Raw genomic sequence first — 23656 nt, forward strand, 5'->3', positions numbered from 1 at the left:
ACAGTCGGGCCCATTCAACCGATGCACAATCTCCGCTATTTACCTCCAGTCTATTTCTGCGACATATTTATGCCCACGCATCAGGCTCAGTGAATCTACCTGTGTTGGGCTGAGCAGGATAATTTACACAGGAAGCCTTTGGAAATAAACATTTGCACTTATTATATGTCGCCTGCTTCTTAGGAGCGAGCACACACATACTGCACACAGACATGCATGTGAGAGCAACAGAGGACAGATAAGAACATGTGTACACACACACAGAAGGCATTCATAGCAGGCGGTAATAACATAGTGCTGCTTTTGAGAGGCCAGCCACAGTTCTGCGGGCAGAGAGGGTACATACAGAAGAGATGTTATTGCTCTATATGTTTATAACGCTGCCATGGAAAAATAAGAGGCTCGGCCACAGGCATTTCCTCGGCTCCTCTCTCCCCAGTCACCTCTCCAAGCCTGTGTGGGAGGGAGGCAGCGAGCGTTTATACGAGAGCTGAGCACATGTCATACTCCATCATTTCAGAAATAGGCATCCTAATTTCTCTTTCTCCTTTTGCATATATTCTATCACAAAACCTCTCACCAGCCGGGTCTTGTTTCTTTGCCAAGCCCAACTATTTGCCACTTCTATTGTCTGGATTCTTAGCGCCAACCTCTGCAAGTCTTATTTACTTAAATGTTGATTTAGTGTAACGTTAGACACATGGGAATCCATACATAAATATTTGAAGGAGAATATTTGGTGCATCTATTGTTTGGATTGACCCTTGTGTTGCTCACTACTGCTTGGATATATTGCTAGCCACCAAGGAGTGGAAGTTTATTTCACTGCTGCACTGAATTTGAGTTTCAGTTGTTGTCAATATCTAAAATGAAAGTGATACATCTAAAGCTGGGACATGGTTGATTTTCAGAAAAAGGGATCACATTTTTACCGCATTGTTTAGGCATGTAAATGTTCTGGGACTTAGCTGAATTGTAACTGTAGGACGTAGCTCAGGTTGTTGTTGCAACTAACAAAGGATGTTGTGAAAGAAGAGTTTTACCCAAGTCAAGAGAATGGATCCAGTTAGCTCTGTCTAAAGACAAAAGTGTTTACCTTATCACTGGTCAGGCTCAAGGTTTCAGTGTGACTCACATTAAGCTCTCACTTAGAGCTTTACAAAGGCAACTGGACTTGCTTGACGTTTCACCCCTCATGCGAAAAGCTTGAAGCTTTGAGGTTCTTCATAACATTTCAACCCTCATTCAGAAGCTTTGAGGTTCTTGAAGAAGTTTCACCCCTCATCCAGAAGCCTTGAAGTTCTTGTAAATGTTTCACCCGTCATCCAGAAGCTTTGAGGTTCTTGAAGACATTTCAGCCCTCATTCTGAGGGCTTGAAGCCCTGAAGTTCTTGAAGATGTTTCACGGCTCATCCAAAATGCTTGAAGCCTTGAGGTTCTTGAAGCAACTCGTAAAGACATATTATAACCTGAGTGACTGAGAATCTCCACAGACATCTCTGAAACCACCTTCCCCCAACATGTTGCCCAGTGTCAATGTTATTATGTTTTAAGTCAACAACTTTTTTTAACTTTTTAAGTAAATCTAATATTCACAACAAATAGCCAAGTGTGCAGAGGTCTGAAAGAAACAGGATCTGAATTTCTCTCTGAAGATCCACTTTTATATTCTTCTCATAACTACTTTGTGTGTACAGCTGAGTGCAATGCTGTGAATGCCTTTGAAGACGGACTGTCTAGAAATGTGCACTGTGATACCAGTTTCTACAATTCATTACACCAAACCTAGAGACCCACAAAAGATGCAGAACTCTACACAGAAGTGTGATGCAGCCCGCAAGAGGCTATGAAGTGTGGCAAAATTCAGAACAGGTACTGTATGAACTTTTAAGGTGTTGCATCATACAAACCAGTTTGTTTCAAGCGTACAGAGCCCTTTGTCACAGCTTAGAGAATAGATACATCAGACTTTATACAGGCACAGTTTACACTGGAAAACTGCCAGGCAGGACCACGGCTCAGGCATGGAGACTGTTTTAAGTGGATGTCTTTGTGAGTGTTGAAATCCATGGTTACTCCACCAAAGCACCAAAATCTTTACAAAAGCCTTCTGGTATCAGTGTAAATTTTAACAGTCTTGAGGGTTCATTATACGAATGCATGTTAAACAAACTAGGTTGTACAAAGTTTTGTTTCTAAGGCAAAAGTGTTAAGAACTGTTTTGAATGATCAAACTTAAATGTGGGGTAAAAACCTATCATCACAAGTGCACATTTTTGTTTAATGATCTGACAGGAACTTAAGTTAAAGTGCAATGAGGTTGGTCATGGTAGCAATTGCATTGAAGCATACAGTGGAATATATTTATGATTCTAAAGACAACTGCCTCCATGATAAAGCTTTTTAAGAACTTCTCTTAGTTCAACTTTTATTTCTTCTTCTGACTCATCTCTATTAAACATGAACTTCAAGGTCACAGGAGGCGAAGGAAATAAAACTTCTTCGACTGTTGCACTATGTTGTTCTAAATGATAGTGTCAGCCTATAATGTGAATGTAAATAACAGCTGAAATCATGTCACGTTTAATTATTTTCAGACACAGCTATCCTCTGTTCGTTTCTGCTCCTCTGAAACCAGCTCTCTGTTTGTGATCCAGAGGATAATTAGGCCTCAGAGCATGGCGGTGAATGTTTGGTCTCACTCTGCTCGGCTTTAAAGAGAATGCTCCTTTTGGATGCTGTAGTATGAGTGTATATATCCCTTAAAAAGGCAGAGCTGTTGCTGCTTGTGCCTCTGATGTGCCATCCAACTTTAAAATACAGCTTTGCGAACTCAGTCTTCTTCAAAGCCTTCTTTTCTTTTTCTTTCTTTCTTTCTTTTTTTTTGCCCCCTTTTGCCAGCTCCAGCTCGGCTCTGCCTGCTGCCTCAATGTGATGAGTAGAACTGAGTGAAGAAGTTGGGTGAAAAGTCTTTAAGGAACTGCTGCTAATTCATGAAACAAGTCACTATCTCATAAGCTAAAAAGTAGTTCTAGCAGCATGAAAAAAACAGAGGACCCGCCATTAAATGGGACATTGAGCTGCTGGTGTTTTGTGTGTTGATCACTGTTCTGTTTAGAATTCGCCGCAAGTAATCTGCGTTAAAAAAAACACCCCGTTCATTCTCCTTGACTTAGAGGCCTAATGGCTTTTTTAGTAACGACTTTGTGTCTTTAACGGCACAAACGCCATTAACCCAGGCTATTGTTATTCTAATCTCTCTTTGTCAGCGGCCTCGGGGGCAGAGCCCTCGACTCGTTGAAACAGTTACCTCATTGTGAGCCTGGACTGAGGGAGGCAGGGGGTGGATGGAGGTGTTTCAACCGCTGCCACCTGAGTGGGGATCAGCATCCAGAAAATCTCACATTTAGGGTGGTCCAACCCGCCATCTCCAAACCGCGTCCTCCTGGCTCTGCTCTTTATGTGGTCCTAGTTCCACTTCCCCATCCCACCACCTCCCGCCAACCCTTTCCCCCCTTCTCTCTACACAACCTCCCTCACAAAAAAGCCCCTCACACGATGAACAAAGTTTCACTGGCCCTCATTTGTTGACTTATCTGGCATGGCAGAAGTTCGCCTTTTGAAGAAAAAAAAAAATCCTTAAACACTGTTTGTTGAGTTTGTTTTGCAGGAGGGAGGTGGCAGAGTGTTGCCCCCCTCCCTCCAACCTCCACATCCCCCCTCACCCCTCCCCAGACACACAGGAAGAGCCTCTGCCATCTCCTCCACGACTTGAGCAGGTGCAAAGACAAGGCTCAATGACATCTTTGTACCAAATGGAAGAAGTTTGGGGGTTTAACAGAACCCCTGGCCGGGGCCCGGCACCACCTCCCCTCCATCTGCCTTTGGGGGAACTTGAACGTGAGAAGTTAGTGGTGACAGGCAGCAGAGAGGGAAACCATATATCCTGCAGTGACACAGACACCAAAGGTAGTTGGTTTTTGGCTTCCACGGCTGCCTGTCACGCTGCTTTTAACACTGCTGCTCTGCTCTTTTACTGGCTGCAATAACTCATGTTGGCCCGGTGCTGTCTCTAAACTCACAATAGAACCTCACAATAGCAAGTCCTGTGTGGTAACCCTGACTCAAAAGCAAAATGCATGGACTATTATATAGACCAGGGAGCTCCATGGTAAAGCATCTCTATATAACTGCTGACATGACAACTGTGAAATAAAAACAAAGATCTGCATCGTTTTAGGCAAAGACTGAGAGAGCACATTGGTAGCTTAATGCACGGACTATTTATTATTAACTGATCAAGACATGTAACTCAACAGCCTACCTAAGACTCACATGTGCAACATGAGCTGCCAGGTGGGCATATGCTAGGGATGGCAAGAAAAGCCATTTCTGGTGTTTACTGGCAGCTTTTTAAGGACACTGTCCCAGATTTATGTCCACTGGGACGCTTTCCAAATTTCTGTTTCCTCCTCTACCCACATGTTGCTATCAGATGTGACAATCCTGCCGCCTGCTAGTCCATGATGTGATTCTCTCTACCTTTGCAACAATCTCAGACTTCAGCCCTGTATTCTAGAAGATGGTAGACCACGAGCCAAAATATGAAGGTGGACTCATGGTAACGGAGGTATAGCAATAAAAAAATATAATAAAAATTCACAAAAGCCTTATTGGACTGCACTAAACCATAACATAGTCACTTCATGTGTCTTAGAGCAGATCTGATCTCAGAAAGCCAAGGGTAAATCTATCCATTTCTTGCATCCAAGAGACATTCAAGATGGTTTGAAATCTGATTGTTCAAACCTCATCAGTAGATGGTTTTCTAGCCAGATGAAGTCATACAGACGGTGCTTGAAGTCTACATCTGATCCTTGAGCAGAGCAAACACTGACTGATCTGTATGGGTGAAGGAGTGGGGAGAGTAAGAGCTGTCGTAGTTCATGAATAACTCTTATTGTTGTAACTAAACTGTGCTGCCATGTCTGAAAACCAAGATGGACTACAATAGATTTGTGACCTCGCCACCAGAGACTCTACATATACTGCATTTGGCTAAATGTAAAGAAGAGTGTCTTTAATCTCATCTGGATTTTATCCAGACATGAGATGCTTGAAATGAGTCTCAGGTATTGTCAAATGACTGTTGCTCTTAGTTTGGTGGATTTCCAGTGGGAAATTTTGAGACATGTTTACATTTCAGTGAGGGTTTAGCCACCACGGCTAAAAAGACTCGGTAGAGAACTCATCATCAAACATCATCAACTGAGAATCCAAAGAAAAAGATGCCACAGTTGGGGCAATGCAGCTCAAAGACGGGCAAAGTTAAAGATGGAGGTGGAACATCGGAATCTTACCTCAGGCATTTACCACTTCAAGCAAGTGGCCCAGAGGATGTCTGGTCTTTGAAGATCAGCTCCAGTGAAGTGGGGCCTGATGGCCTGACCCAAAAACAGAACCCATCATATATAAATCTATTCACAGTATAACATCATGGCTTTTAAAGACTGGATGCATTTTGAAGCTTTATAATTTATCGCCTTTATTGTTCAATCTTTGAAAAGGGACAGTAGATCACATCATAATACATATTACCAGCCATGTTTGGCTCTTATGATGGCATAAATTCTAAATGGATAAAAGAAAAACTAAAACAAGAAATGACAGTGTCTAATCAGTATTGCCTCACTACATCTTTCTATCAGGGGACATCACTGCACATTTGTTATGCATGGTGATTATTTCCGAACTGATTTGGAGCCTAATGATCAGCCATGATAAGCCATCCTCTCCCACTCCCAAAATGCGGAGAGTGTGAGGTTTTATTATTTCTGGAGCCGTTCCCATGGCCCGAGCCTTTGCAGCCCACCCTGGATTTCATGGAGCTCTCAGGCAGTAACCTCAAGAACAATGTGGGGTGCTGTGCTGATTCTGGGGACCAGGCAAGCCCAGCTGCCCCCACCTGCTAGCAGCTTTACAGGCTTGGCCCCTGGCCCCAAGGCCTGTTTCTCCACTGCAAAAGAACATCCATTTTATCATTAGATTTTATTTTTCATTTGAGGCTTAAAAAAGTGAATTAAAAAGTTGCAGATTATTGCAGTTGCAGTTGAGATTATTTCATGTGCTCTTAGTGTAGCCAGTCAGAATCTTGAAGGCTCAGTTTTTCCTGCAAGTTTTGGTCTGAAAAACAATTAACTGAGTGCAACAGCTGAAAAACTGAAGTCCAAATAGTGAACTATGGTGATTTACTGTAGGTGATGCTGTGACTTGTTGCCTTTTAAAGACTCTGAAGATGCAGAATTTTACATGATTTCACTTCTGCATATCCTTTATGTCAGAACTATATATTTCAAAACTGATTCAAAACAGATAATTTTGGAGAAATATCTCAACACATCCAGCCAGCTGTTAAAATAAGGAGTTGTGTTTATGTCTCAGTGAAGAACAGTGCTTAATCACCAATACATGAAATGACATATGTCCCCGAGCAGCTGTCTCACAAGATAAGCAAAATTTGTGGGTTAGTTTTACAAGGAAAATACTGTTGTGTCTCTGATTTAAAATCATTTTATTGACATTGTTGTTGGTCAAACCTTTAGGATCATGTCAGAGACTCTGAGATCTGAGTTTAGCAGTGTGTGAAATTTTACCACTTGTCAGCTGATTTCAGAAAATAATTGGGAATTGATTTATTCTGCAAACGCCACATTTCCCACTGGGGAGTTAAATGAGACAAAGAATATTAGTTGACAAGATGCACATTTATTTTTGGGGGCATTCAGTTGGGGGAGGAAGTGTGTGTGTTTGTGTGTGTGGGCAGCTGAGTGAAGGGTCAGTATACACACACATGAACTTCCATGGCCAATCAGCTGCCACTGTGTGCAGATACATACTCGATATTTGTGTTTCTATACTTGTGAGCACATCCCCATAGCCTCACAGCTCCATGCCTCCGCCTGACCCATAACTTGATCTCAACCTAAAACCCAAGACCCTTAATTAGCCCCACTGTCTAAAAATGTCCTCACAATGTAACCCTCATCATGGTCCTCACAAAGATAGTGAAACAAGAGCACACACACACACACACACACACACACACACACACACACACGCAGACAGCATGTAGATGCCATGGTCTTGTGTGTGAATCCACTCTGCCCCACCTGCCTTGGCTGTGATGGGGGTCCACATGTGCACAGTGGTAGATTGTGATGCAGCACAATGCTGGCACAGAGACGACGGGGGGATAAACACCCTTTAAGCTCATAACTAGGCTGCAAGAAAAACATTACTCAGTGTTCTCCTGTTCCTCTGCCGCTGCGCTTAGTGCCACACTGCGAACCGTGACTGACGCCAGGAAAACAGAAATACTATGATCAGGAAAATTTAACTGCGGACGTAAACATCCTGATATGTTCCTGTGAAGTATAGATACATGGTAGACACTGCAAGAGAAACATAACATATTGAAATAAAAAGGAAAAAATATATATTTGACAAATTAACTGCTCTGCATTAATAAAAAGAAAATGATTTACTTTACAGGTTTTCTTGGAATGGTTTTCACAATTTTTACGTAAATCAATACAATAAATATACATTAAAGTACTGATCACATAAAACCAAAAAAAAAAAAAAAAAAAATCATACATTAAACAAAAATGTGATCATTGGCACTTGATTCAATGTCTTAAAATTAGGAAAATTACTTCCTATAAATTCCCATAATTTCTCATATAATGCAAATGAACGATCTTACATTTGAAAAGAAAGAAAAACTCGTATTTTGTCACTATTCCATATTCTCATATTTTAGAAATGTTGTTTCAGACATGAACATGAACCTGACGGACTCAAAGCTTGTTGCCTCATCTTATTCAAGGTTGTCTGTTTTGTGTGTGTTGACAGAACTACACCAACAACATTTTTTAGGTTGCACATGTTGCAGTAGTTTATTGAGATGGTTTAAATCATAATCACTGGCAGGTGAATTGACTCAAACGATGGAAAAAGACCTTTCCTTTCATCTCAATGTCTCATTGCTCTCAATCATAATCTCTGTTCTTTTTTTCCTCTTTGCCCAAGCCAGAAAACAGAGCAGCTCCCAGGGCTGCTAAGGCCAAACCTGCAACAGCTACGCCTCCGATCACAGCCGCCGTCTGAGCCGTTTTAACCTGCAAAAGACAAAGAAGTGACAGGTCGGAGGTCAAGGACATGCTGCTGAAAATATTTCACCATTTTCATTTTGAGTCACATACAGTCTGAGGAATATGATACGATTATTTATAATAAAGGTTGAGCGTCATGCAAACTGGGACACTCCTGGGAAGTGTTGGCAGGTATGAAGTGGTATCAGTCGTCTCATTTAAAGAAAGCAAACAAACGTATTTCCCTGCCAGGCGCCTTAGCCTGTTACTCTCAGCTGCTGCAAAATGTACATTCAACATCAAAACAAAACCCAATGTAAAGACACAGATTAATATACAATTCAGAAACGTAAACAGCTGCTGGGAATATGTGATCCTCTGATTTAGTGCCATGGCGGTAAGATGGCTGCTTTTGTATTCTGGATAATTATGTATAGCCACAATACAGTGAAGGTGACAGATGCACTAAGTGGGTTGATTAAACAAAGCTTTTTGAAACTTGCAAATCAGCTTGTTAATCAACCTCTGTTGTTTCAAATATGGGCAATCACAATTTATTCAGCACCACATCTGCTTCTTATCAGTTGTAATAGATTGTTTTAGATCTGTGTATTGTTACAGTGACTGAGACGCTTATGTGATAAACTCATCCAGGATCCAGGTGCAGACACACACCAGGCTGTGCATCACTTTGATAAAGGGATTTCCCACTGAAACATTGATAGAATATGTTACAAGCACATCTGTTATGTTCTGTTATGATTAGCGGAGCAGAAGTTTGTTTAATGGCTGAATGACTTTTTTCCCCCAGTTTCTTTCAAAGAGAAAATTATGAAAGAGTTGAGATGTTTCAAGAGAGTGTGTGCTCTGTTATATTGGATCTGCTGATTAATTCTATTCACAGAACACCTTAGTTTGTTATACACAGTGTTTTTCATGATGTGGCTCAATGTCCCTCCTGTGGGCTGAACTAAAAAACAAACCCCATTTTTGCTAGATATTATTCATGGTCAGTATTTTTTCTGCAATAGCCAATAAATATATTTACACTGTGTAATTTCCTCTCTATGTATAGTCTTCACTGTTAGTGGCGAAGTCAGGATTCAGACGCAGCCACACGACATTTAAATATATTTGTTACAGAGTTTAATGTAGGACTCTGCTACTACAGTGCATCCACAGTGATCACTTTGGATAGACAGCCCAGGGGCAGCATCAGTTTTCTCACATTTCCACTCTTTACTAACTAAGAACCAGAGTTTTCATGTTAATAAGTCATGAAACCAGCAGTGTAAAAGTCACAGGATACCCACCTGCCGAGACTCCGGCTTGCCGTACCGGAGCTCTGTAACAAAGTGCTCGCAGTTCTGAGTGGCAACAGAGTACGGCAGCTCTCGACCCACCATCCTACAGGCCTCCCTCACGATGATGTGACGCTCACGAGGCTCGTACTCGTCATCCAGGAGATTGTTGATCTGGTAACTGTGGGAGCCGACCACCTCCCAGAGCTTCTGGCGCCTCACCTGTGCTGTGTTGCTGTCCAGGAACATAAGCAGGTCCAAAGGCCCTGCGTCATCACCTGTATGGGGAGGAAAATGATAACTGGCCATCAGACAAGTTGTTGACTTTACTTTTATTTTACATCAATGTATAATACATGTCATTGGCTGGTGATTTCCATGTGAGGCCAACGACTCGTTAACTAACTAAATAAACCAAAGTTAACATAGTGGCAGACAGAACGTTACAACTGATCTTCCAATGTGAACGTATTAAATCCAACACTTCACCCACTTGGAGGAAGCAAATGAACTACTTCATTTCCTCCGATGTAGATAGCCCAGTGCTGATACATCCCCCGGAAGATCTCGATCAGATCTCCTGGCTTTGGATCACGGTCAAACTAAAAAGATGAGAAAGTTTGAATTTTAAATAAAAAAAATAAAAAATAAATAAATTATATATATATATATATATATATATATAAATAATAATAAACTTGACATGTATTCAGTGTAAATGGTCAGTACTTAAAAGTTTTGCAATTGCAACATAACCAAAGTTAGCATTAACAGTTGTTTACGTTGAGTCTAGAAGAAATGTTAAGAGTTGCCATGAGCTGTCTCCAGCGGTGGAAACCTCTTGTTGTGCTTTTATTTCAATCATTTTTTCTATTTTTTTTAATCAGTAAAAAAAAAATTTTTACTTTTCTTCCACTTACGTTAGCTTGCTAATCAGCTAGTCCTGGCCTGCTCGGACAGTCTCATCACTTTCAGATACCAAGTCACTTTAGCTTCCAGGCCGTCAAAGTCAATGGAAAGTAGCTAAAACCTGCTTGAAAAGTAGCTAATGTGCTCCACACTAATTAGCATATTCATCACACCATTGACTCTCTAGAAAGTAGCTATAGGTTTGTCCAAAAAGTCGCTCGATTTGTTGCTAGGCGCATTATTGAAAAAAGTTACTAAAGGGGTCTGAAATGTCACTAAATCTAGCGACAAAGTTGCTAAATTGGGAACACCGGTCCAGTTGGCCCTGAAGAAGTAGCGCCGCTATTTTAATCTCTTGTATTGTAAATGCAACAGTGGCTGAAACACAAATACAAATAGCTCCTTTAAAGGTGCCCCCTGGAGTTTCTGCCCACTGTTAGCACTCTGGATAAATGCTCATATGTTATGTTTGTAGGGCATTACACTAAAACAACACTATAAATGTATCAGGGCATGAATCATAAAACACTGCAAAGAAACAGTTTACTTGGTGAAACTTGGTGTGACACGTGCAAAGAACTTAATGTGCACAGAGACAATTCAAACGAGATTTTACTTCCAGCTATTTTTTTTTCTTTTTTTACATGATGAAGACTCATCTTAATGTTATCATATTGTACTTTACATGTCACTTCACCTCCTTCACACCTCCTGTTTGTTCTTATTTCTCATCAAGAGACATTATGGTCTTTATAGACTATTATGTCTGAAAGTTTTAAATAATGACTTTTTTTCTCATTTTTATGTTTAGTGTTGTATTTTAGTTGCAACTAAAATAACACACATCACACATTATAGAAGCAAACTCAAAGTGAAGTTTGTTGATATTTGATAACCCATGCATACACAACAGAGCAAGTCTGTGCTTCACCCAGTCATGCTGCACAGCAAATAATCACAATTTTGTGTAAAGAACACGAATATGAGCTCAAACTGAAAAAAAGCACAAATCTCGACTAACTGATCAGTGACAGAGCAGAGCAGCAGGAGACTCACCAGTGTCGGTGCCATGTCTTCACTCCTTCATGTGTCTGGACACACGGGGATAACTCAGACCGTTCACTGAAACCGAAAGCTAAGAGTACTCACATTTCATGAGCTGAAGTGTTCACACTGATGTCAGGTGATTAACACTGACATGCAAACAAAGAAAGATTAGATAAACACATTGGTACACACTGTATAACCAGGCTGCACGGCCTTAATTTGCAAATCATTTACCAGATGAGTCGGTCCGACGTGTTGGGCAGGAGCCAGGCGGTGTTGAGTGCAGTAAAGTAAAGCTGCAAAGGATAAGTTTCATTTCTTGTGAATTGTGCAGCGGGTGTACAAATACTAGGACCTCTGTTTTTAAGTTTCAACCAAATTGCCCTCTGGGTCTTTCGTGTTGCACAGAAAAAACTGTAAATTGAGCTGAATGGAAAGATAAATAATCAGCACCTTAATATTGAATTTCTGAGGTTTAATTGCTGATTTGATATTTTATTAGCAAGTCTATGGTCACACAGGGTTTTTCCAGTGATTTGATATTTATGCAGTGCCACTGAATCTTGAATTTTCAGAGTAATTAATTATCAACACTCTGTTTAGAGAGTGGGTTAATGAACTGACACAAAAGCAGCACACTCAGCAGGTCCACTCTATGCTTATTAGATAAGAATTGTCTTCATTGATTTTAATTCCAATAAATGTAACTGGGTTTTTGGTAATTTGGTAGAGACACCCATGCTTTAAATACGCAGGATAATCAGCAGCCTGTACATATAGTACACATATCTACCTTTATCATGGAGGCAGAGGCACCTTCACCTTGTTGCCCTGTAGCTGATACAGAGAGAGAGATAGACAAATTAGTTAATGAAACATCCTCCTGGAGTAAATTAATTTGTCAATAAGATGGCTCACCAGAAACACTCAAGGACAAACAAGGCAGCTCAGCTCTGTGGATAACTTGATTAAATCCTGTTAGTCTAGATACCTGAGAAAAAGCAGCTTTATTCAATTTAAACAGTTCACCAAGTGAAATACTAGCACCCGAAAGGGGGTAGAGCACATACCTCCACCAGGGCCAAACAAGACCACCAAACTGTACAAAATTACAGATCAAGGCCAGTTGCTAACAAGTGGCTAAATGAGACGACAGAGATCATCAGGTCATTAAATCCACCTTTACAGCCTCATTGTGCACTTTGGCAAACTGTAACTGACTTTGTAAGTTAGGCATGTGACTGTGGTGTAGTTGGTTTATAGCCTAACACTATCTTTTTAATCTTGGCGATTGTATTTAGGCTTCAAAAATAATAAAAGTGGTGTCATTTGTGAAGATTATGCTACTGAACAAAATGTGTCAGTATTGTAAACTTAGTTTACTTTATGTAATAATCCAAAAGCCCATGTAAAAATCCCACAGGCTTTTTGTTGAGGGAGCCAGGGTGACGCTAACATCCAGGTTAGCTTACAAAAACACATCATCCCTGCAGCAGTTTGTCCCTACACTTCAGCTGTCCCCAAGCAGAGCCACATATTTGCTCTCAAAAGTTATTACAGACCAAACCACAGCTAGAAACAGACCTAATATTGGACTTGAAATAGCCAAAAACACAACTCCAGTGTGATAATTGTGTTGCTCTGCTGGGTTGTGTAAGTCGCAAATCATTAGCTAACATGATTGTCATATTATTAATAAGGTGATTAATATGCCAGGGCTGTGTGTCTGTCAGCTTGTTTTGGAGTTCCTCTGCCCCCTAGTGGCCACAAACACTTAAAAAAATTAACACAATAGCATAAATGTAGCAGTGGCAGGTGAATATCAGCCAGGATGAACTGGGGAAAGAAAATTCAGTCTTTAATTTTCAGGAAAGCGTCCAAGCTGGGAGACCTGGAAGTTAAATTTCTCCTCAGTTCCTCATTAAGTGCTTAAAACAGGAAGCCCTCAATCAGGCCAGCACAAGGATACCACCGGCCTTTTAGCTCTGCAGGATGTTTGGAGAGTTTCCCCCCACTCAGATCAATGCTGCTGTGCTTTTTATTAAATACAGCTGTAATACAGTATGTCCTGCATCCCGGCCAAGAATCGTTTTTTCCTTCTTTTTCTTTTTTTCCCTCTCTCTGTATTTTCTCTCTGCTGTTCTGCTCTCTTCTGGTTGTCCTCACCTCGTTGACAGCGGACAGAAGCCAGAGGAGAGATTTGACACCAAACATTCATCTCTCTTCCTGTCTGTCAGCGCTGCCTTTTACCACAGCACCTGTTGAACCGCCTTCCATATATGCCGTCACCTGCCCGCTGCTTCACCCAGCCTCTTAACAACACTATATACTGTATGCTTTCTCTCCATGGTCACTGTCTTTCTGGAAATAGCACTAGAATTTCCCACTTAAGTACAAGTGTTGCACTTGAAGCTGCAGTCTCTACATAAATGGGTAGAAAAAAACATTCAGTTGAATAAAATCAAACATAAAATCTGCCTCATTTGATCCTCTCCAAGCTTACCTTTGAAATCAATGTACTCTTGCTTTTCCTGTTTGTAATATAGATCATTTGGTCTTGCAGGCTGACCACTGTTAAGGTGCAGGATGTATCGATGAGTCCAAAGTCAAAGGAGAGATTTCCACAGATCTATGTTTTCAGCGTGTTCACTGTCTGAATCTTTTCTATCGTTTTTGTAATTTAGATCATTTGCTGAAATGTATTATTTCTGACCATTTTTGACCTTTTTGAAGATGGGATGGTGAATTTCAAGAGTCTTATCCTACAAATAAAACTTTCAGAATCAATTTCTAGGACTTGATAAACAGAGACAAACATATTTGTTAAATATATTTTACATGTAGTAAATGCTGTGTGTGTAAAAGCTCAGTTCTTAGTCTGTGGAAACAACATAATACACGCAACCCTGTCTCCTAGGAGTCATGTATGTACACAATGAAACTGCAGCAGCAGATACATTTTGTTGGACACATAACTGCGACAGGATTCAGACAAGTTACGTTTTCAATTATTGAGAGAAGATATGTGGTTGGTGTGAATATTTAGCAAATCAGATTTAGAGCAGATCAGTAAGATGTTCACAGACGTCAACCAAAATATCCAATCCAGTGGATCCCAAACCACTTGCTTGCAAATCCACTGCCATTCATAAATGTATCAGATCAAATATTCAAAAAAAGGAGAAAGAAAAAGTTGCCCCTGAACACAATCCAGCCAGCAATTATGATTTCTACAAAATGTGTTTGCTGTAGTGTGTGAACTTAATTTCTAGGAGACAGGGTTGTAGACTCTGAATAATGATTTCTTTACCAATAATTAATATCACTGGTGTAGGCAGAAAATAAGTAATCTTGTTCTGCAAGGCTGTTTTTTTAAAATTTCATAATAAAAGATAAATGAACTTAAATGAAATGTGTCTCATTTCTCTGATGGTGCTGCATTCAGGTTCAGCCCCTAGAGACAGGAAAACACAGTGACAATCATGGGAAGGAAAGCAGAGGGGTCCTCATTATTCTTTTTGTTCTAGATCTATACATGGCTACTACGATGCCAGCTGAGTGGAGGATCATGGTTATACTTTAAAAAAAACTCCCTTCTGTCTAATTTTAGCTCAAGATGTAAACTGTGAAACACGTACTCATGCAATTTGCAGGTAAATTTCCACTCCTTGTTTCTCTCAGTCCTGCCCCCCTCCCTTATTTTCTTTTTCCTTCTCAATTCCTTCATATCCTTTTATTCTTCCCACCCTCATGAGCACCCTTCCTCTCACCCTTCTACTTTTGACCTCTGACCTTTCACACTGAAACCTGTAGTATGTGGTTTAATCAGAGCCTGAGGCAGAACGCAGAGCTCTCATCCTGTCCTGGTTTTATCGTCTGCCCCCTTGTATTCCTCCTAATCCCCTTCCTGTGGGCGCAGAATACTTCTCATGTGACTGACGAGCAGCGGTAAAACCCTCGGTGAGCTTCGACCGGCGGACTTTCATTTTTCCCACCTCCTCCTCCTACGGTGATCCTCCTCCTCCCCCCGCTGCACCGCACTTACTGTAGGTTCAGACAGGCAGGCAGGGCCATGTCAGATGTTGGCCTTTGAAATGCTAATGCCTTCCTCTTTTTCATGTCTTTTCTTAAAGTATTGACTGGTGGCTGTGCAGGCGCAACGTGATCCTCGGTCTGCTACAGTGGAAGAGGGAGGATGTATAGTTGAGAGCATCCTGCTTAGTCAGTGATTTGCAGCCTTTTTCCTTAAAGAGGCTTAAAAGAAGAAACCTCTTCAATCAGGTGAGAACAATGCACGTTCAGGAGTTTGTGCTGGTGACAGGGGAGTGGCCACCGGCTGACAGACGGACGAGTGTGTTTTCAGGACAGACTTTTGTGAAGGCTCAAGCTCAAGGTAACAAAGGTGAGCGACTGTTGTCTCTGTGTAAATAAAGTCACAGCAAGACAGATGACTGAGTGCAGGTCACACACAGGGCAAGAGAAAAACATGTGTATCATTTATTCACTTATCAATCAATGAAACAATGTTGCTTTGTGATAAGACGGAGCTTATGACTGTACCAGTGACAGTAAACAAAGATGGACGACGTGTCTCCTCTCCCTCCCACTGGACAAAAATGAAGCTAAAACATCCCGGACACAGGTGCTGCCCTGTTGTGCTGGTGATGTCATTTGGAGTCTGTGCAGTAGTGATCTGCAGTGTCCCGCCCATGCACTTACCCGACCCAATCGTGAGTCAATCACAGCTGTCAATCACGACTTCACACACTGTTTTATAGCATGAAATAACTAATTAAAACCAAACTTATCAGAACAATAAACACTTGAACACACATCAGCGTGATAAGAGCTACCTAAAATGTTAGAAACTGTGTTTGGGAAAAATTTATTTGACGTCTATTTGGATTTTTTTTTCCCTCTCACATGGAAGGGGTCGGGGTTTCTGACCTATACTGCAGCTAGCCAGGGTTCGGCTTCACTTTTGGAGCCATGCCTTCCATCTTTATAGAGTCACTGGTTAATACATCTTTATATAAGAGTCTTTAGGACTGAGATACTCAGAAGAACAAGTTCTAGGTTGCAAGGTTGTCACAGATCTTTGTCTATGCTCCTTCAGCATAACTGGCTTTGTCATGTATAATTCTTTTCATTGAAGGCTTATGAGAATGTGAGAAACTAATCATTTATAATAATAACATACTAACATTAATAAATGCACACTTGATGGCTTCTTGTAAAGGGAATTATTCCACGATATTAATTCATCAAATTAAACTGCCATCCTGCAGTTTAATTATTACATTATTAGATAATTAAATGTCCAAATAATGGAGATGTAAAAGAGGTAGAAATATTAGCAATGCTGATGATATTAAAATTATATATTACTATATTTAAAATATGAATAAAATTGGTCAAACCTCTGCAGCTGCAGACCAGCACATTTCCAAAGGAGAAGCCTTGATGACACATTGAAGAGCTAGAGGTTTTGCTTGGGGAGAATAAACTATAGACTTAAAGTTATTCATGGTGTTTTGCCATGTGTGGACATGAGTAACCTGAACAGGAAACAGGTCAGATCTGAGTCATCGATTTCAGGACTTTGACCCAAAAGGACAGTAACAAAATCAACATTGCCTTAGGACTCGTTGCTTTGCTTTGCCAGAGCCTTTGGACTTTGAATGATTTAAAGATTAAAAATAAGATTACAAGGAGGCAGCAAATAAAATCTTCATCTTGCTGACAGTTGATCGGACAGCAGCCAGTCATGCTGCAGGAACAGGAGGAGGAAGCATGTTTGTGCAGACTCACAGACAGATGACAGATGATACTTCAGATTATCTCATTTGGAAGTAAAGACTGTTTTGGTTAAAAAAATTGGACAGCAACTTGAAAAGCATTTGACTGTGTCACAGGAGTAATACAGAAGGTCATTTTTTAGAGGTCAGTTTGGAAGTATTTAATTATTTTAATTATTTTAAAAAGTACTCATTTCTATAAAATTATAATAAGTGTTATTCTTTCTAAAAAATAAAATCAATAAAGGATATAGAGTGACTTGTTTAAAACACAAAATTTGGGATTTAAGACTTGACTGAACTTTGTTAATGTACTTGTGACTTTCAAAACAATGACTTTGTCCTGTATTAATGATCTATGATATTTTTTTAATGTGTTTTTCCTGCAAGGGACGACATCTCATTCTGCTGTATGTACATCTTTATATGGGTATGGCTGCAATGACAATTAACTAAATTCAAATATATATTAATATTAATTTTACACTCCTGAATAATTACATTTTAAAAATGTACAAAGCAATCCTTATTCTTCCTTGTTTGGTTAAAAATTGCATATCCTGCAGATTTTAGGGAAAATAAATGGTGACTTAAGAATTTCAAAATGTGTATATTTTGGTGTCTTAAATTTTAGATTAAATTCTGTGAAGCTAAATCAGCCCAGACTACATTTTACAGCAGAACAAGCCCAGCTGAAGCCGCCTCCTGTACCCATTCAAACACAGGCGGACCGTAAATCATGCCGGCTGTTTGGCAGAAGTCGTGGATCATTGTACAATGGTTAATTAAAACCAGATCAATCTCAGTGCCACCGGTTCCTTTTTCCTATACTGCGTCTCAAGGAAACAGTCCCATGGTACCTTCAGCCCAGCAAGGAGGAGGAGGAGGAGGAGGAAGATGACAAGGCCTGCGATGTTTGTTCAGGGCTGGTAAAGAGGTTGCCACTCATATTTGTACAGAGGACAAAGCCTCGCAGGCTCTCTGGCACCATATGAAAGACGTGTTTTCACAGTGCATACAGCAAATACTACTGTTCACTTTTTTTTTTGCTCTTTTCCAAAGGCCATGGCCAAATTTCAGCAAAATGAGTTTTGTGCCAGTTGCCATGGTGATTGGTCAGCGCAGTGGGCAGAGGATAGTTGGGGGCGGCTGGGGGCAGAGTTCACATCTGAGTTCCTTATTACTGCAGTGGTGGCATACCGTGGATAATTACACTGTGAGGGAGCGCAGTTACTAAACGGAGAACAATGGTACAAGTGGAGGAGGAGAAACACACACACAGGTTTTTAAACGGTGAGAGTAAAATTAAGGCCTAGACTTCCATCAGACTTCTAAACTTGGATGTGATTTTTTAACCTCTGCACAAACTGCTGGGTCATGAATGCATCCTGTCTCTGTCTGGCTTTGGTAGGGCTGATATTTCTCACAGTGGAATCCAGTTAGTTTCATGTAAGAGGCCCAGTTCATCTCAATCCAGCAGTAAAAATAAGGTTCGCCCCAAATCAAGGTTCATAATACAGGATTTTATCTTGGTATCTTGGTACCTACTTGAATACTTATAGGTTGCTGTGGGTAGTTTTGTTCATGGCAAAAAAGAAGAGTAAAATGCTGTTAGTTTTACTTCTCATTTCCGCAGCAGAGTTGTGAGCCATGCAGAGCCATGCTAACAGCTCTGTGAGGCTGTACTTATTGCCATTTAAGCTAAATGCTTAGGTCGGCATGCTAACATGCTATCAGTGACAATAGGTATGATGTTCCCTACGTTCACCATGTTAGTTTAGTGTGTTAGCATGCAAACATTTGCTAATAAGTGCTTAACACAAATTATAGTAGAGGATGCTGGTAAAACATGGAGCCTAATATTCTGATAACGATCAGTTTAATAGCCCCAACAGAATAAATATGCTCAATATTAAACCCCCCAGAATAAACAGAAAGTTTCTATTGATAGTTTAAACCTTTTCATAAACTAATCAAAAGAAAAAATGTACCATGGAAACAATTGAACCTGATCATTGTTTTCTTGCATTCTCTCTGCACACTGCCTCCATCTCATCCTGAATGTGTGGGGATGTATGTTTCTCCAAGTCAGTGATCAAACATTGAAGAGATAAGATATTTGTTGAGGAAGTGCATGACATATTCATCACTTCTGATCATATCACACAGCAGCTCTGATTAAATGTAAGCCCCAGACCATATTAGATTACCTCCTGTGTAAAGAGTTGACCTGAAATCTTCAATCAGAATGAAAAAATCTGTGCATGTATCTGAGGTCATTAGTTTTGTAGGTATTTGATCATAATCCAAAGTATTGGACAAAGGAAATTTCGACCATCTCTACATCTGCCTAGGTCAATGATGCTCAAAGATGAGAACTGTCTAGGAGATTGTCAATGTGTTAACAATGCAAAGTTTCTTCTTCTAAAACACTGTGAATTTACTACTCTGCTGTCAGTTCACAGTGACTCCATTATAATGAATTGAATTTAGTCTGAAATTGTGAAAACTGCTGGATCTGCATTTTTCTGATGCTTTTTGGTTACACTGGTAAATTTCAATATAAATTTCTACAATAAAAGCCAACATTTCAATTATAATCAGTTAACAAACAAAGATTTGTTTTCATAACTCAAATTTTTCAATTATATATACAAATATACATGTAATATATGGTCATAAACACACAGATCGACCCAAGAGGATGCTGTATGCTAACTTTGATGACTAAAAAGGGAGCAAAACATGATTTATTCTGAACGTCTCATCTTACAAACAGGCAGCAACAGTGGCACATGGTGCAAAGTTGGACTTCAACAAAACAATAGCTTCTTATCTGTGCAAGCTGGTTTAGTTCTCCCATTCCTCTGGATCTTTCCCCTGCCAAGAATTTTTCTGAGAAGAGACGTGAGGAGAAAAGAGAGGAGCGAAAGATGCCAGCTACTGTAGAGTTGTCATCTCTGAGACTCAGATGGCATGCCAATGAGCTCTCTGCAGCTCCGGCCAGTCAGACTCAGAGTGGCGAGCAGCATGGGATGATGGGTGATGTGAAAGGGTTCTTGGTCCCCTGTGCAGACTTCCTGCTCTGGGCCAATCAACCAAAACAAGTCCCGGCACGGTGTCCCCAAAAAGCCCAGGAACTGATCTGACCCTGTGACCTCAGTATGATTCCTATTTTCATGTATGTTTGTGCAGATTGTCATGATTGTGTGCATGTGGATGCTGGTGCTCATATGCAACATGCAGCCTGCATGTGTGCACATCCTGCCTGTAGATGGGGGTGTGTGTTCTTTTCACCCAGGTCATTTGATATGTTACAGTCAGCTAAGGACTGAGAAAATCTCATTCTTTTCCTTCTTATTGTGGCATTTTTGTCCATGGCTGATAATTCAAAGACATTTTCTTACAAGCAGAGACAAAAATCTGCAAAGTATAAAAATATTACTGCCATCCACTGATGGATGAGTGGATGGAATAAAAACAAAAAATAAAGAAAATCAAACTTCCCTTTAGGCAATAACTGCATAACTGTATGTTTTTCTCATTTTAGGTTTCAGGTTATAACAACAAAACAAATTATCATGTTAAAAGGAGAAATAGATTAATGAGACAAGTCAGTATAGCAAGAGACGTTTCTTGTTAAAACAGAATAATTTATACATAATAAGAGAAATAAAAATGTGAAAAATAAGATTAACAATTTTATAACATGAAGAGAAACATGTCAACATGTCATGAAACTGAGCTTCATTTCAGTAAAGTAGTTTGTGAAATCAAATTTAATTTTTTTAGATAAAGTGGAGAAATGTGTTGGCTCTATTTGAAAAAAAAACTTGCAATATTGTTACTGTTGTTGGAGAATTGTTTTTTTTTTTTTTTTTTTTTTTTTTAGAAAATATGAAGTTATATAAGGAGGTGTTAAAGTAGACAATGATTCAGTGGTTTACCACTTTGATTGTATTATGAGTTTGTGTACACTGGTAGAAATAATTGTGTCTTTTTCTGTTGGGATTTCCTGTTTTCTTTAGGGTGGTTTGTAATTTATGGGTTGGTTGTGGACATAATTGTTATTGTTACCTTATTAAAACATTAAATAAAAAGGTTCTTAGGTCTCAAGTACAAATTACTATGCTAGTTTTGCTATCACCACACAGCCAGCATTAGCATTAACAGCTGTTTATCTACTAGTCTGGAAGAAACTAAAAAAAACGACAACAATGGCTGACGCCCTTGGTGAAACTGTTAAGTAAACATTTGTTCTTGCTAACGTTGGCTATGTAGCAATAGCAAAACTGTGACTGTGTTGCTGTGAGTTTATCTTCAGTTTTTCTTCCCTATAGGTCTTTTATGAGTGTTGATGACTGTGTGAGTGCATCTGTGCTGGGAAAGACTTGTGGAGAAAACAGCCTCTTCAGAGTTCAGCAGTGTCAGAATCAGCAGGCAGAAGGTGAATGATGATTCACAGAGAGAAGAAGAAGCCGCCTTCTGCTCGCCCTCTGTGGTCTCTCTCTCAGATCTTAGATCCATGTGATAGGCAGAGATGGTGGATATTTTAACCAGCAGACAACAGTTGAAAGGTGCCCAACTGCTGGTGACTCATTCAAACCACGCTGCTCTTACACGTCTGTTGGGATGGAAGCGACGCCCGTGTGAACAGAAGAAGAAGAGGCAGTGAAAAACTGCAGTGTGGCTTCTTCAACTTTACTCCAGTAAAAGTAATAATCCAGCACAGTTTTATATAAATAAATGTCCATGTTGCTACCAGTGATTCAACATGCAGCCAGTTTGTGAAAGCTTTGCCCAGGAAAAACCCTCTGCTGCTCGGAAATGAGGCACCAAACGTCTCTGGTTTGTTTGGACTGAAGAGGAGAAACCAAAGAGTAACAAGAAAAGAGAATCACCCAAAGTGCACTAAAAAAGACCTCACAGCAGAGGCTATAACAACAAGCACATTTTTTTATTCCATTTAAATGAATAAATAAAGAAAGATGGGAGATTATGCATTATCTATCTGAACTGGAAGCCACATGTGTACGACACACAGAGAATGTTTAATTCTATTAGAGGATTTTTATTATTTTATTACAGTTCATTACAGTCCAGTTATTCTTTGTGGGTTTTTATTGGGTCATGGACACTATCTTCCATTTCACAGTGTATCACCAATAAACAGATCACTAATATATGTTCTCACACTTTCACCCTCAGATTAAGATCAGGGATTCTGCAAGTGAAGCTGCTGAAAATATTTTCTTTGTAACAGATCAAAAAGTCACTTAACCTGTGTGTTTTGTTGTGAATGGTTTTACATCTCAATTGTTTGGGGTTTCAATGACCCCAAAGCTGTATGTATACCAGTAATAACAATTATAATGATTGTACAAGCAATTAATTCCTTTAAATACTTTTGGTGTGTTCAATTTAAACTGGAAACTGATAAATTCCAAATTGAAACACACCCTCAAGTTGGATTTCAAACCCAATCCCCAAAATCCAAGATGGCTGCTCTGTACATCAACAAAAGTGAACATTGTAGAAATATACTGTTTATTAGGACTTCTGTCCTATTAATGTCTCATTGAGTTAGTCATACACACATAACTGCACAACTCTCTGTGAACCTACAATGTTTGTATGTGCAAAATACCAAGTAATGTGTTGTTATAAACTGTTATTGCTACAATTACAACAACAAGCAAGATTAACAAGCCTCCAACTTGTTGTACTGGAACACACTGAAAATGAAACGCAGCATTTTTTCCTTCGGGATTTGGATTCATGTGTAAACCTGACTGTCAATCACAGATACAGTTTTTGTAAAATTAGAAGCAAAGTCTTAAAGACATGAAGGTGATAAAACAATTTTAATCTCAACACACTACAAAACACAAACTCGTTTCTGTGACGCTCGTTAAACCTCGAATAATAAACCTCCAGGGAAGTAAATGATGGTGATAAGTTATTCTAGACTTTCTCAAAAGTCATGAACGCTTCTCCTCTACTCTATAAACCATGCTCTTCTTTCAAGCCCTTCACTCGCCCACATAGAGATCCTCCATCAGATGTGCCTGCTCTAAATGAAACATCGCCCCCACACTCAGCCAAATGAGACCAGATATATATTTCCTAAATTTATTATATATTTATTTTTTATTTATTTTCTATTTTCATTCCAACGTCACTTGATCAGCAATGCAATGGATAGAACATGATTTCAGATTTTCAGATGACACTTCACTGATGACTGTGTGGCTTTAATTTATCCTGACACTTTTTCATACATGCTGATAATTTGTAACCGAGCAGGTTTAGAGCTGCTCTTATATCTGCAGAAACAGAATGACATCATCAGCTCTCAGTAATAAAGCCATCCAGAGGTGGAGCTGTTGAATAAACAGAAGATATCTCTGCTCAATCACGGTCTGAAGTTTCCTGTGAGCAACTCTAC

The 23656-nt window shown here is 39.8% G+C and overlaps 1 protein-coding gene across 1 annotated transcript; it reads right to left on the reverse strand.

Moving 5' to 3' along the window:
- Positions 1-7930: 7930 nt before the first annotated feature.
- On the reverse strand, positions 7931-11580 carry LOC139633115 (phospholipase A and acyltransferase 4-like). The gene is made up of 4 exons (XM_071498543.1): positions 11420-11580; positions 9948-10056; positions 9467-9732; positions 7931-8180 (listed from the first exon to the last, which is right to left on the reverse strand). Exons 1-4 carry the CDS (start codon positions 11432-11434, stop codon positions 8052-8054), a joined length of 519 nt encoding a protein of 172 aa, XP_071354644.1. The 5' UTR covers positions 11435-11580; the 3' UTR covers positions 7931-8051.
- Between the last annotated feature and the right edge of the window lie 12076 nt (positions 11581-23656).

Source organism: Trachinotus anak, unplaced genomic scaffold (genome assembly GCF_046630095.1).
Source record: "Trachinotus anak isolate AG129_WGS33_773 ecotype Australia unplaced genomic scaffold, CSIRO_AGI_Tana_v1 ptg000015l, whole genome shotgun sequence".
Taxonomy (NCBI): domain Eukaryota; kingdom Metazoa; phylum Chordata; class Actinopteri; order Carangiformes; family Carangidae; genus Trachinotus; species Trachinotus anak.

Excerpts from the sequence above, each read along its gene's own strand:
- LOC139633115 (XM_071498543.1), bottom strand. Across the intron at positions 9,733-9,947 it reads AGTTCATTTGCTTCCTCCAA|GTGATGACGCAGGGCCTTTG; the intron begins GTGGGTGAAGTG and ends CTCCCCATACAG. Across the intron at positions 8,181-9,466 it reads GCAAGCCGGAGTCTCGGCAG|GTTAAAACGGCTCAGACGGC; the intron begins GTGGGTATCCTG and ends TGTCTTTTGCAG.